Here is a 15,087-nt window from a genome sequence, read left to right as displayed (position 1 = left end):
ATGAATGAGTTAAGTTTTCATTTTTAGGGATCCTTAACCATAGAATGGAAAATAAAACAACATAAATCACAATGTAAAACTCAACATTTTGTATCAAATTCTTACCTTTTTTTCCCCTTTCACCTGTAAAGCTTGTGAGTGTTCTCATCTGGGTAATAATTGTGACCCAAAGACTGGTCAGTGCATTTGCCCTCCCAATACCATTGGAGATCAATGTTCTAAATGTGCACCTAATACCTGGGGCCACAGCATTATCTCTGGTTGTAAGGTGAGTGAATTACTTTATTTCACTTCATAATATTTTTTAAAGACTTTTAAGTTGGTCGAGCTCTTTAGTCCGGTATTTCAAGATCCAATATTATATACAAAACAATGTAGAACTATCTCTGTGGAGTGATCACAGCTATTGATCAGCAGTTAATTTTTTCCTGATGGAAAAGATGAGGACGTAAGTATATATTTATGCAGCCACATCTATGATACCTAACAAAATAGGAGGAAGGGAACAAAAAAAAATTATAATAAAATAAAAATAGCTACAGCCTCATACTTACACACAATGGAGCTAATTAAAGGATATTGCCAAAAATTTATATGAATTGCCATCAAATTATGAGTAAGTTTCAGTTTCCAGGAAATAGTTGAGAAGATTCTGAAGAGTCATATTAACAAGCTTTAGCTTAGAAAAAGCCTCAATTTTTTTCGTAGATGGACCTTAGAAAGTTTCTTGACCAAACTCACATTTAGAGAAATATATTTAGCATCAGGGTAGAAGTATCTATCAAGTTTAAAGATTCATAGAGCTACATTTTGGGAAACAAAACAAAAATATTTTTAAGTGTTCCAAAAATTTACATGAGTAGAAACAATTCTACAAGTTTCATGAATGACTTTTTGCATTTCACACTCTGAATCCAAGCATCTGTCTCATCTCTAACCTCATGAATAAGCCGTACAGAAACTTACGAGAGTTCCATTCTAGACCAAAAGCCAATAATGTGGCCAAACTCTAATGAAACTCCTGAAATTGAAGCTGATACCTAATATGCAAGATACAAGTCAGGATAAAATATAATCCAAGTTTATTTTTTAAGAAGCTATATGTTTGATACCATTATATAGTGATCACTGAATAAGCATTATGTGGTTTAAAGTTGGAGTTTTTTGGTTACTTTGAACCACTATTAAAAATCTAACTTTCTAAATAGAAACCTCATGGTTATGATGAATTACAAAAAAAAATCATAAAGCCTTTAAAAATATTTATGAGCATGTATTCTACTATTTAAAAAACTTGAATGACTATAATCTAAATTTACAGTGATTTGAGATTTATAGCTTTCCTTTCTTTGCGTCATGGGTAAATTACTCTGTGCTGAAGTATGAGCACACACATCATTTGAGCTTTCATTGAAGTAGAATACAAAGCCTGCCATCTTTTGCTAACAGGGTATAGTGCACAAATCCTCTGTTGCTAAACAAACATTACATCTAATTATGATTTAAGTTTGATGTTGGCTATAGCACTATCTAAACATATGATAAATGGTCTTCTTTAGTCTTTACTATAACTTGTTGGATATACTCCCTGATTTGGAAAGATCTCGATGTCTACTTATTGTCAATTAGTGTTTAAAAATAATACAATAAATTGGGTTGCAGATATTTCATATTTTAGTTAAATAATAAGAATGTCTGATAGGACATTTTCAGAGTTTATTGCATGATTGTAGTGTCCAACCATATCATAATTTTCTATTTCTGATTATAGCCAATTTTGTTTGTGTCAAGGAAAAAAATATTTAAGTGAATGAGCTAATCATTCTTATTTTGAAACCTCATTTGATATGGGTGAGTTACTTGAGGTGATGACATTGGTTATTCTATGCCTTGGAAACTATGTCCATGTTTGTAATATAATAAAAACTCACATTTGGGGTTTAAAATAGTTTTTAGTGACATCCCCTCTACAGCCCATTTTATGGGATAGCAAGAAGACTTTAAAAAACATATAATCATAAAGATACCAAAAATCAGGCCTGGAGATTAGTTTAATATCAACCTGGGAAGATATTTCACCAAAGATTTAGACAGAACTAAATAGATGGGAAGCTAGCGATGGTATATCACATTCTAGGAAGAGTAGTCCCATAAAGAAACTACTGTTGGCAAGAGAAGAAGCAGGAATATGCCCAGTCATAGTGGGTAAAGAATTAAAGTGAGTGAAGAACATGTGAGAAATAGGAAGTGAGATCCAGGCAGAATTAGATCTGGGAAACTGGCAAGTTGCTATGCATGTGAGCCTGCCACAGAGCTGTAGCTCTGAGAAGAGGAATAGCACAGCACCAGAAAGAGGTGACAGACTAAAGATAAACACTGTGTGGTGACAAACTCAGACACAGAGAGGGTTGGAACCCACTTGGATACCAAGTCAGAACCCACTTGGGAGACAGAAACCACCAAAATTATGTAAACAGAGGAATTAGAACATAAAATCTTGTTAGCTGGTAAAAGGTGGTGCCTAAGAAAGTTATTGAAAAAGATACAAAAGAGATACAAAGAATCCTGAAGTAGCAGATACAAAAGAGCAGCTACTTTATCTAGGCCAGTGGTCCTCAAACTACCGCCCCGCGGGCTGCATGCGGCCCCCTGAGGCCATTTATCTGCCCCCCCCCCGCTCTTCCGGAAGGGGCACCTGTTTCATTGGTGGTCAGTGAGAGGAGTACATTGACCATCTCATTAGCCAAAAGCAGGCCCATAGTTCCCATTGAAATACTGGTCAGTTTGTTGATTTAAATTTACTTGTTCTTTATTTTAAATATTGTATTTGTTCCCGTTTTGTTTTTTACTTTAAAATAAGATATGTGCACTGTGCATAGGGATTTGTTCATAGTTTGTTTTTTTTTATAGTCTGGCCCTCCAACAGTCTGAGGGACAGTGAACTGGCCCCCTGTGTAAAAACTTTGGGGACCCCTGACTAAGCTAATGGAGGGTGGACTATTAAGGAGCCAAGGGCTAGGAGAGGCATGTATTTTCCTCTCCACCCCCCTCAGCAAGACTGAGGTTCAGATTTAAAGAGAAGGTAGCTACCCCAGGAACACACAACCTGCATGTGGTAAAACAAAAAACAACACCGCACTCGGCAGAGTTTGTGGGCAAATGCTAGACTGTAGAAACTGCCCACAAGAGTTGAAGGTTAAGGGCATGCTAGAGCTTTGTCACAGTCAGAGCTATGTGCAAACTGAAGCTACCCAGAACGCTATCTACTGGAGAGAGTGATCTGGAGGGCACAACTGGAATCATTCTAAACTTCTGGGCTCTCCTGCTAAGCAATAAAATAATGATAACAATGATAGTAATGAAGACAGAACCCAGAACAGAAGTACCTTCCTTCCACTATGGTTTTATTAGGTCTTTCTAGGGCCCTCTGTTGACGAAGCTTAACTTTCAGCTACCTGGCAATGGAGAAATGTCTATAGGTTTTAGCTACAATATCACAAAGCAGAGCAAGGAGGAATGAATTTAAAGCTCAGAGATAGTAGATTGATCACTGATACAGTTCATCTCTTAAAATGTTTTATTTATTCTAAGATCCTAAACGATATTTTAGAAATCTTCTTGGCACTTATACTATATTACAAGGAGATATGAACTTTGTAAATCAAAAGCAGAAAGATTTAAAAGAATAAAGAAAAATAAGACACATGGATGAACAGGACTCAAAGAAGAAATAAAGTAAAGAAATTATTGAAAAGAACCTAAACATGCAACAGTGTAACTAAGATTAGCCTTGGTGGTATAAACATACAATAGAATTTTCACTGTGTAAAATGGGAGCTATGAAATAGGAAACAAATTTGAGATGCAAATAAGAAAATAACTACTTAAGACATAGGGATGTTAAATGTTTCACAACCAGACAAAAGTGATGTTCTTTAGGAATTATAAACTAAATTTCATATCCTGGAATATAGTAATGTACTTCCTAAAGGATGTACTTTAAGAATTATAAACTAAATTCTGATCCTGAAGAAAAAATTGGTTAATTAGAACAGAAGTAAAAATTAAAAACAAATTTGAAGAAATAGCATGGAATCAAAAAACAATTTTGGTCTCAAATGGAAAGAACTCAGCATGTTTCAGTAAATTAATTAAAAGACCCACAAACTTAAAAAAATTCTAGCAGAATTTGGAATTATAGAAATAAAGAAAAAATCTTATATATATATATCTAGAAAGAGAAAAAGGTTATCAGCAAAGAGCCTCAAATTAGGCCTGGTTGAAAAACTCAATGCCAATAATAACACCATCGTTGTTATTTCCATCAATTCTCCCTAGCTTCCCCACATCTGGTTTGCTGCTTATGTTTTCATAGCATTTCGCGTTTCCCCTATTAATTAAGGTTATTCTATTGTGCTCTACTTATATATTTATTGTCTCTTTTTGTTAAACCGTTAGGTATGTCTCTGTACAACTTAAGTGCTATAAAAATGAGATGATAAAGTAAAATGACTTTGTCTGTATTTCAATCTTCCGAACAAGAAGGTTTGAGGAAAACCTATACGTAATTCCTCCCTGCCACAAAAAGGCACAGAAAATACATTTTCTTTCTTATGCAATAGCATTGTAGTTTCTGGACACTCATATATTTTAGTAAATGCAGGAAGCAATTTTAATGTTATGTTCACTGATGTTTCCCAAGCAACTAAACTAGAACAGCATGAAGCATATAATAGACACATGATTAATATGTATTTAATGTACGCATAGAAACATTAGAATTAAAATTTTAAGATATTTCCCAGGAAATGGTGTTCATGGTTGCTGTTTTTATCTCCTCTCTAGGCTTGTAACTGCAGCACAGTGGGGTCCTTGGATTTCCAGTGCAATATAAACACAGGCCAGTGCAACTGTCATCCAAAATTCTCTGGTGCAAAATGTACAGAGTGCAACCGAGGTCACTGGAACTACCCTCACTGCAATCCCTGTGACTGTTTCCTGCCCGGCACTGATGATGCGACCTGTGATTCAGAGACTAAAAAATGCTTCTGTGTGGATCGGACTGGGCAATGCACTTGTAAGGTATGTGCTATGGAAATACATTTAGGAAAAACTTGCCTCAGTTCTATTTTCATGGCTCAATATTAACTTAATTCAGTGCTCATTATTCCTGCTTCATTGAGCTAAACAAACAGAAAAACAAATACTCATTGACAGGATTTTTTATTGATGTATGTTCATTGGTGTACTGATAAGCAAGGCTTTTTAAGAACTTAAATTTAACCAAAGCCTAACTTTTTTTTCTAGTTGGTAGAAGTGATACATTTTCAACAGTAATTTTTATTTTATTTTTTTACATATTCTCTTTGCTTAAACAAGAATAATCTGGGAGGGAGAAAAGGACAGTCCTCTTTAAGCATCATTAGAGAAAATCACAGCTCAATAATAAGGCTTATAAAAGACATTTCTACTCACATTCATCTGCAGTAACTGTACACAAAAAGTGTATTTACTGCTGTGGAAGGTCGGTAAAATTTCATTATGTATAAACACTGACATTACAAACAGTGACTCTGTGGAAATTTCAGCCCTCATTAATATTGTTAAATGATGTAGAAAAACAGCCAATTAAAAAGGATTAGAGAAATTTTTTTCCCCCCTCTTAGGTATATCTGAACAATCAATATCAGGATAAATGCAGTTAAGACCGGGTCATAGGTATCTTTTCAAGGAAAAGTCAATACAGAGAGGGACAGAAAAACAGAAGGGTGAACTTCAGGGAGTGATTGTTAAAATAATCCTGAGAATTCAAGAACACGGCAGCCTTTGCCATTCAGGACCCTGAACAAAAACCACAAAGTATAGTGCTGCATCATTACATATCGTATTTAAGACTACACATTATATTTAACACATATTACATGAGTATATATACATCATACAATAACAATTATATAAATCTACATTTGTAACATCCTGTCTGTTTTTTACACCTGTTTTTTGCATCATGCCACTGTTTAGGAGTCGATGTTTTTATTTTGCTTTTGAAATTCTCATGACTAATTCATACTCTTCACAGCAGGACAGTAGAAAATGTGTTGCTTAGATTGAAAAAAACAACAACAATGTAAAACCCTTGATAGTGTACATATATATAAATAAAGCATTTGAGACTGGTGCAATCTTAATGAAATTATCTACATGTAGCATTTGGGATGTGAGATGTGAGCCTAGTACTCAGTGATCTGTTTTGTTTGTCTGCTTTTTAATAAGTGTGCTCCTGTTAGTTTTTCTTAAGTTAATTTCTCTCATAACTTTACCGGTACAAACACCAGGGCACACTCATCTCTCCTCAGGTGAATGTGGAAGGTGTCCACTGTGACAGGTGCCAGCCAGGCAAATTCGGACTGGACGCCAAGAACCCACTTGGCTGCAGCAGCTGCTATTGCTTCGGTGCTACTACTCAGTGCTCTGAAGCGAAAGGCCTGATCCGCACTGAGGTGAGTGAGGACCTGCTGAGCCATGTAATGGTATAATGTTAGCCCTGCTGGCGTCTTTTAGCCAGTCACTGAGGGGTGGAAGGAAATGGAAAAACATTTAAGCCACCTTTTCCCCTGCGCACATCTAGAAATTATAAAGGGGTCGTGTGCCATTAGAGGTTTGGCATAAAGGCTGTTTTTAATTTTCCGTAAAAATAATTCCATTTATTGTTGATAACGAAATAGACGGCACGTGAAAAAGGGAAACACTGTCAGGGAAACCTGTTTCGAAATGGGAAGAAGCTGCGTTGAGAAGTGGGAGGCATCAGAGCATGAATGGTGACCTGTGCCAGTGCCGTTATGAAAACCAGATTGGTCACCCACTTATTCCAACAAGCCGTACAGAATCATATATGGTTAGCATGGAAGCATGTTCATTTATAGTTTCATTTTTCATGAACTTTTCCTACTTGTAAATGCTACCTTTATTAGTATTAAAGGCTCCCATTTTCACAGATGTTGTAGCTTTTTGCCTTTGCAAACAAGCCAGGAAAAATCTAATTGCTTGCCTTTCTTGCTCGGAGGCACTAGCTCTGTCTCTTGTGAACACAGTTCATCAGATTGAGGATGGCGCTGCAGGTAGTAGCTATGCAATCTGCAACTCAGTTTTAAGTGAGAGCCCAAAAGCATGGAACTCAGCCTTTTGCTGTGACTGGATCCCTTGTAGGTGATACTGAAGCCCGAGCAGACCATTCTGCCCCTGGTAGATGAGGCCCTGCAGCACACAACTACCAAAGGCATCGTTTTTCAAGATCCAGAGATTGTTGCCGACATGGATCTCGTGAGACAAGATCTCCATTTGGAACCTTTTTATTGGAAACTTCCAGAACAGTTTGAAGGAAAGAAGGTAAGGACAAGAACTTGAAGTTCCATGAGAACAAAGTAAAATATGTTTTTGGAATCATTCCATTTGGAGATTTCTCTCACTCATCACTCCTCATTTTGTTTTGTCAGTTGATGGCCTATGGTGGAAAACTCAAGTATGCTATCTATTTTGAGGCTCGAGAAGAGACAGGTTTCTCTACATATAAACCTCAAGTTATCATTCGAGGTGGGACTCCAGCTTATGCTAGAATTATCATCAGGCATATGGCTGCTCCTCTAATTGGCCAACTGACAAGGCATGAAATTGAAATGACAGAGGTAAAGTTATTATTAGTTGTTTGGTGCAAGGATGTGAGTGGTTTTACGTTCAGTTTTGTCAAAGTGGTTTATTTTCTTGTTAACAGAAAGAATGGAAATATTATGGTGATGATCCTCGAGTCAGTAGAATGGTGACCCGTGAAGACTTCTTGGATATACTATATGATATACATTATGTTCTTATCAAGGCTTCTTATGGAAATGTAATGAGACAAAGCAGGTAAACTATAATAGAAAATACGCAACTTAAGTGCTTATTCTAGATTCTATCGGGATGATCAGTAAGACATGAGGCAAGAAAGATTTTAAAGTCTTCAGTTTAGGAATGTGATAATAGAAGACAAGTCAAAGGTGACTTCAAGGTCACTTGGTGGAAGTTACTACCATTCCCCTAAAAGGAAAGTAGGTTGAGAAACAAGTTTAAGGAGAAAACACATTAAACTGACCTTTGACCTGGTGAGTTTTAGATGCCAGTTAGAAATTCAAGAGAAGATATCATTAGGGTAAAGATAATTAACTGTTGTGTTATAAGTAGGCTGCAAGATTGCTGAGAAAGTTACCTCATTAAACCCTCAGAAGCACCAGGGAGGGACTAATTTGTCCCACCTCTTTCAACCATGAACATTCATTCATTCATCCCTGTGCATCATGAAATATTGTCCTTTTCCTTGTTCATCATGATGTGAAAACATTGGAATCACATTGAATAGAAAGAACACAGAAAAACAACAAAAATAAATGATAAAAGCCAAAGGATGGGAATACTGTAAGGGACTAGAGTGTTTTCATATGACCCAAAGAGGCTAATTAAAATGAAACTGTCTGATACTGACACAGAGGATCATACTGCTGTCATTCTTAATACCAGTTTTAGTGAAGTGATGGGGCAGAAATAGTCTCAAAGTTTTGAGGAATAAATGGGACACATTGAACCTAATATTATGAGTGCGGACTAATGTTTTCCATGAACGTAATTGTGAAAGGGAGCAATGAGATTATATCAATGTTCAAGAGATGATTATTTAATCTGAAAGAGAAGAAAGCATGTTTACACACCACAGGGAAAGGAATTTATAGCAAGGAATACATAATACAAGGGGCCCTTGGGTTATGACACAGTTCCATGCTTACGACAGTGACTTAACCCGAATCTTGGCGTAAGTCGAAACACACCCTAGCCTAACACAGATGAAATGATAGCACTTTTAACAATCCAAAGTGGTGTAGGTAAGTGTACTGGTGTGCACCAACTCCCTCATTCATACACCGCATTGCTGCGTATTGTTCCTCCTCACACAACCAAACTAGTTTGCCCACATAGCCCATAAGTACAACACTAACGGTGTAAGCAGAAACACATCTCAATTTCTTTTAAAGTTTTTATGAAAGTGAGTGTCATAAACTCAAAATGTCCTATATCGAGACTGTCGTAACATGAGGACCCCCTGTAGATTTTAAAAATATGGAATCAAGAGACACCATGAATATGGAATAATGGAGACACCAGGAGACTTTAACATCATGAGCACATATAGTCATATTTCTTGAGCGGAAAGGACAGCTTATCCAATGAGACAAAATGAGAAATCATACAGAGTTTATTAGGCTTCATACTATAGAAATAGAAAGTTGAGTTGAATTGATATACATATTCTCAATTTCTCTGACATTTCACTTTCTCTCTTATGTCCTATACAGTACGGAATCAGTATGTATTTGAAAATAATCTTATATAATAAATTTGTAGATCAGTCCACAGAAATAAAACAAACATGAAGCTTCTCATCAGCAAACCAATAATATAAAAATGCCATATTTTAAATGTTTATACTGTACTAACCATATAACAGAATCCTCTTCTTTTGTGCATAAGGGTCATATAGCTTTTCTGATTATACCAGAAGTAAAAAGATACATCAAGGACCAACATTCACTTTCAAATCTGTATTCCTTTGGTTTCCCTTTTATATTTTTCACTTTTAACAGGAGATTACTTTAGTGTAAAATAATAAAAAAAAAAAAGCATGTACAAGAAATATGCTATCAGCTATCTTGTTAATTATTTTAGAATATCAAATACATATAAACCAGGTGTTGGAAACTGAAGCAAGTTTGCATGTCATAGAAGACAGCAAATAATTTTGTTGAATGTGCAGATATATTATTTTACAGACTGTGCTATGCCGTAGCAAGAGTCCGGTAGTACATAGAAGGCTTGTTAGTGGAACTGGTAGAAACAGTGTTGTCATGCATTTTTCATTTTACTTTCTCTGCAGGTCTCACATAGATTCCATCCTCCTGTATGTAAGGTTGTCTTTTTTCCTCATGGGTTCCCTGCGCTTATTACCTTGTTTCACACCCTCACTTAATAATATCCTTCAGCTTAGGAGATCATTTTTGTAAACTTTAGAATAAATAAAAAAACCTCACTTTTCTTCTAGGCTTAAAAAAAAAAAAAAAAAGCACTAGAGTCATTTTCTTAGCAACAGTAAGGCCAAATAAAGCAGTAGACCAGCATTTGAGATCTGTAAGACTGTGGAATTGTGACAAAGTTCAAAAATATGTTTGAATCTTCTCCACAAAGTAGTTAAGACAACCCTGGAGCTTTATTCAGTTACATATTTAAGTAGTCTCAGAAGCAGTTTAAGAGTTGTTATATATGTGGTTCGAGATTCAGAATTTTTTTTATGAAAGCAATATATTTATATATTTATCCTATTCTTCATTAGCCAGAAACTTTTTTTTTGAATTGTATACTTTATTGATTTTAATTTATTGTGTTTACATAGATTCCAGTGTCCCACTGAATACAGCCCCCCACCCATTGTTAAGGCTAAAATTTATTTTCTCTTTAATTTTCTCTTCTCTTGCATTTACTTGAAGGACATAACAACTTTGCATTTTAATATTCATTTGAATAAATGCTTGAGTTTGGCCAAATCCCTGATTCAGGAAAAACAATTAGTTGTTCTTTAATCTTCTGAGACAAAAACAACACATAATAAAAATATCTGCTGTGGACACTGTTCAAATATCACTTGGTTTTTAAATACCCACTATTCTGTTGTATACATGCATGTGCAAGAGAAGGAGCAGCTAGTCTAGTATATCCACAGGTTATAAAACACCGTGAGATGACAGTGGGGATGACTTCTGTCAACACTTTCTTATAGGAGGGGAATGGTTTGTTTACAGGCCACAACAGCTATGTGTCCTTGAAGGAAGGGAGAGTGAAATCTGAATTTTAACTGAATGTGTGTTTAATAAAGGCTGTCTGATCTTCAGAGTGCAGATTATGATGCTAGTGAAGTCAATTTGTGCATTCATAATTTAATGTCAATAAAATCTACCTAAGCTTGTGATAAAGTTTATGATTCAAGCTCAAGCTATCCGAGGTGACTTTTATTGAAGCAAAACTACTCATTGTCTCCTTTAGATCTTTATTTGCAGAACATCTCATGTTATCGGATAGTCATGCAATAGTCTGAGTTTTTGAACTGCATATATTTTTAATGTTTTGTTTTACATTAATGAAAAGTGTATCAGTGTTTTCACTGTGAATCTTTTTAATTTCTATTGTAAGGACTTTTCCAGCAACAGGGAGCATGAGTTAAGTTACCTGAATGATTTATTTAATAAAGTTAACAAAATACAAATTTGAAAGCCTTTCATTATCAGAAAAAGATCAGTATTATTCGATTATGCTCAATCATTGTTTTCTAAAGTTTCAGAAGCGACAGTCAGAGACTCACAAGGAAGAAATCAGAGCTGATTGTAAATTAAAAGCAATTTCACCAGTGACTAGGGGGAATATTCTAATGGGGAGTGACCTTGGGTTGTCTGCTGGAAAGAATGTAAATGTCTAAATAATTGGTCATGTCTACCTAAAGCAACACACATTTTAAAAAGTGGGAGGAAAGTCTTTATAATAACTTCTCAACAGGAAGTCAGGCATCTAATTTACTAAACTCCTTATGATTTATGTGAATATTTTGCTAATGTGTAATCTCAATCTTTGAGTAAGCAAAATATGCAGAAATAAGATATGGCACATAAGTTTCAAAAAGTTAGGCATCTTCAAAACAATAGAATGAACTTAAGGTTATTGACAAAAACTTGGAAGGACTCTTCTTACAAGACTGACTGCTAGGTAATCTTAATTTACTGTACCGTAATGTAAGTACATGCTTGCTGTGTCCAGGATTTCTGAAATCTCAATGGAGGTAGCTGAACAAGGACGTATAACAGCAGTGAACCCTCCAGCTCACTTGATCGAAAAATGTGATTGTCCCCCGGGCTATTCTGGTTTGTCCTGTGAGGTAAGCTCATTCTTACTGGCTTAGTTAAGGCCAACTCCCTTTAACTAACCAAACAGAAATACTCTCAGAGCTACCTTTGCTACAATCTGTTTCCCTCGCATGCATACTCTTACCTTATTTTAGTTATCTTCCACTCATAGTATGAGACACAGTAAGAAGATGATGCCGTTGTTACCTAGAAGTAAGAATCATATCTGAAGGGAAATATTTTATAAAAAATGAGGACATCTGTAAAAATACAGAGCAGTCAGGAAATAGTGTTTTCATAATGCCCATTTATTTCAGCTGGTTTATTTTTCTGGTATCTCTTGTGAACAGTTAGAGACGCTGAAACTGCATTAGGTTGATAATGATACTGATAGAATAAGTAGTTTTGTATCCATGTGTTGTTTTATTTATAAAAACTTTTGTATAGCTTTTGTAAATAGGATTTGAGAAGTGTTATATTAAGTATGGTATATGAGGCATATTATGCCACCAGGTCAGAATTGAAGTACAATGTAAAAATGATTAATATAAATCTCTTGAAAGGCAGCATGGTGCAATGAAAAGAAAACATAGTTTGGTTTTGGTGAATCCTACACCACTTGGACGGGGCACTTGTTTCTGGACCTCTGGTTGTTTACATATTCAATCATCATGAGGATTAATTTAATTGAAAACATATGTATGAAAGTCTCATCTTAAATTGAAGTGTCATTCAACTTTGTAACCATAATATGGATTTCAGTGTTTTCAGAGGATAATTTTTCAAGAATAACTTCAAATTTCTTGTGAAACATCCTTGGGAATTTTATAGCTTTGCTTGTAACTGCTCTGAGGGTCAATAGTCATTTGAATGTGTCCATTTGATCTAATAACATCAAATAATCCATCTCATCATTAATCAGAACTCTCACATACACATATATCCATTTGTACACACACCAATAAATATATATATATATATAGTATTGCACTTATATACACAATCCACCCAAATACACAAAAGCACAAGCAGAGTATATGTGAAAAATGAAATAGTGAGAGTGACACATATAAAATATGCTACCTTTTAATGATCGTAAAAGACATAAAGGTAGAAGATAGCCTGAACTTGTGATTTTTCTAGAAAAAAAATATGATTTTTTTTTTCTTATCCTAAGAAGTGTTTGGCTATACTGCTGACTCACTGTGTAACTGTGGTCAATCCTTTAATTACTGTATGCTTAAATATTATGTAGTTACCCAATCTAAAAAAGTACAGTTTGGCTTTTTGAAGTTCTACAATTCTCTGATTCTGCAATCATATTTTGCTATAGAGATATTCAATAAGAAGTCAAGATTGACCTTTAAATATCTTAAAGGAAAGTTATAACTATACATACTTCTACGTCTATTCAAAATAATACTACTGTTCACTTGAACAAAAAATGTTTGTAGAGTAGCAAGTTGTTTTAACATAATCTACCTTCCATTTCATATTTTAAATGTTAAAAAAATCTCCTTATTGTGATCAGTAGGCTTTTAAAATAATATATTCTAAAATATGTTTTTCCATTAATCTTAGTAACTTTCTATTATTATATGAAAATATAAATCAACACAAATGAAGTAAATGATAGATGCAGGAAATCAAGAAAAACTAGGAATACATGCAAACAATCACCTGCATTGGCGGCTTCACCTATTTCTCATGAATTTCACTTAAGCTCCTATTTATAGACAATAATTACAGTAATATCTCAGTGGAGAGATATGGGGATAAAGGCCTATCCCTCATAATAAGGTTCCTGAGGTGTTCTCCACAACCCATTGCCTCTAATCCATTATACATCTTATTTATAATTCATCTTGATTCTAAAGTGTAATTACCCAGGCATAAAATCTAATCATCAAAGCAAGAGCTAAGGACAGTTTTGAAATAATATATCCCACTACAGTAACATATGCTTTGGGTCGTGAATACACAAAGCAATTCCTTTACCACATTTTCACCAAATGTATGGTATTCTAGAGACATCTGCTTTTACAAGCTATTCATTTCACATTTTTACTCAAAATATGGTGCAAATAAACAAAATTAAGTGTTTGTTACCGCTGAAAATATAGCCAGTTAGGAAGACACTTAGCCTTTGCCTATTACATGTGTGTAGTGTTACGACATTGCAGCTCTATTCACTGAAAATATTAGTTCCAGAAATGCCTACTTATTACAATTTACGATTTGAAACAGAGACCATATTACCTTTAGAAGTCAAATAAAGGACAGTTTTCTCACCACACAGATTGGTGTGAGAGCCATTGAATTTAATTAACATAGTTAATATCTAAGCTATTTCTCACTGCAGTCTCAGTTAACTCTGCTACCTAACACACCTAGACTCAGGTTAGGTTATGTGCAGGAATGGAAAATATTCACTATCGTGTATGTGGTTCTCTGCAACAAGATTATGGAAAACAAAAATGTGTAAGTTAATCTCTAGGTCATATTTTGATCATTTCTGCCTCTTTCCCCTTCTCCCAGATTTGATAGGACTTTTGGCTCCCAGTTGAATATCTGGTGTCTACTAGGTCACCACTCAGAAGCTGTCACTTTTGTCTAGTAAAAATATTATTTTTAATTCCCTAACAATTTATACCTGTGATCAGCTCATAAAATTCAGAAGACAAGATAGTGAACATAGACTTTTCTTTTTACACATGCAGACCTCTTGGGATACCCTTCACCATTTCTGTTGCACATAAAAGACCCAAAAACTTGATTCAGGTACATAAAAATATTGAGGAATGGTATAGGTAAATGACATGCATTGTAACTGTTTCCCAATGCAATTTACAACAATTGCTATTGCCTTTATTTTTAGTCTATTCTCAATAACTATATTTAAAGAATCATCTGGGATAGAGGCAGCTATATTATAGGTTAAGCACTGAGCAAACATGATCTCATTTAATCCTCATAACAACCTTATAGAAAATAAAACTTACCATTTATTGAGTGCTTACTGTGTCCTACACGATGCCAAGCATGTTTCCTAAGGCACTTACACCAACATCATTGAGTATAATGACCCCCGCTTTACAGGTAAGAAAACGGAAGTACA

General features: G+C 35.0%; 1 protein-coding gene across 4 annotated transcripts in view; it reads left to right on the top strand.

Annotated features, from left to right (window-relative positions):
* Positions 1–15,087, top strand: part of LAMA2 (laminin subunit alpha 2) — a 627,903-nt gene that overhangs the window by 420,004 nt on the left and 192,812 nt on the right. For all 4 annotated transcript variants that reach the window (XM_066373271.1, XM_066373270.1, XM_066373269.1 and 1 more), the window contains 7 exons: positions 132–268; positions 4,846–5,082; positions 6,357–6,500; positions 7,207–7,386; positions 7,494–7,682; positions 7,769–7,902; positions 11,884–12,001. In XM_066373271.1, coding sequence (XP_066229368.1) covers positions 132–268; positions 4,846–5,082; positions 6,357–6,500; positions 7,207–7,386; positions 7,494–7,682; positions 7,769–7,902; positions 11,884–12,001 — 1,139 coding nt within the window. The remainder of the gene's footprint in view (positions 1–131; positions 269–4,845; positions 5,083–6,356; positions 6,501–7,206; positions 7,387–7,493; positions 7,683–7,768; positions 7,903–11,883; positions 12,002–15,087) is intronic.

This window comes from Saccopteryx leptura, chromosome 3 (assembly GCF_036850995.1).
Source record: "Saccopteryx leptura isolate mSacLep1 chromosome 3, mSacLep1_pri_phased_curated, whole genome shotgun sequence".
Classification (NCBI taxonomy): Eukaryota; Metazoa; Chordata; class Mammalia; order Chiroptera; family Emballonuridae; genus Saccopteryx; species Saccopteryx leptura.
This window is presented reverse-complemented; position numbering and strand designations above follow the sequence as displayed.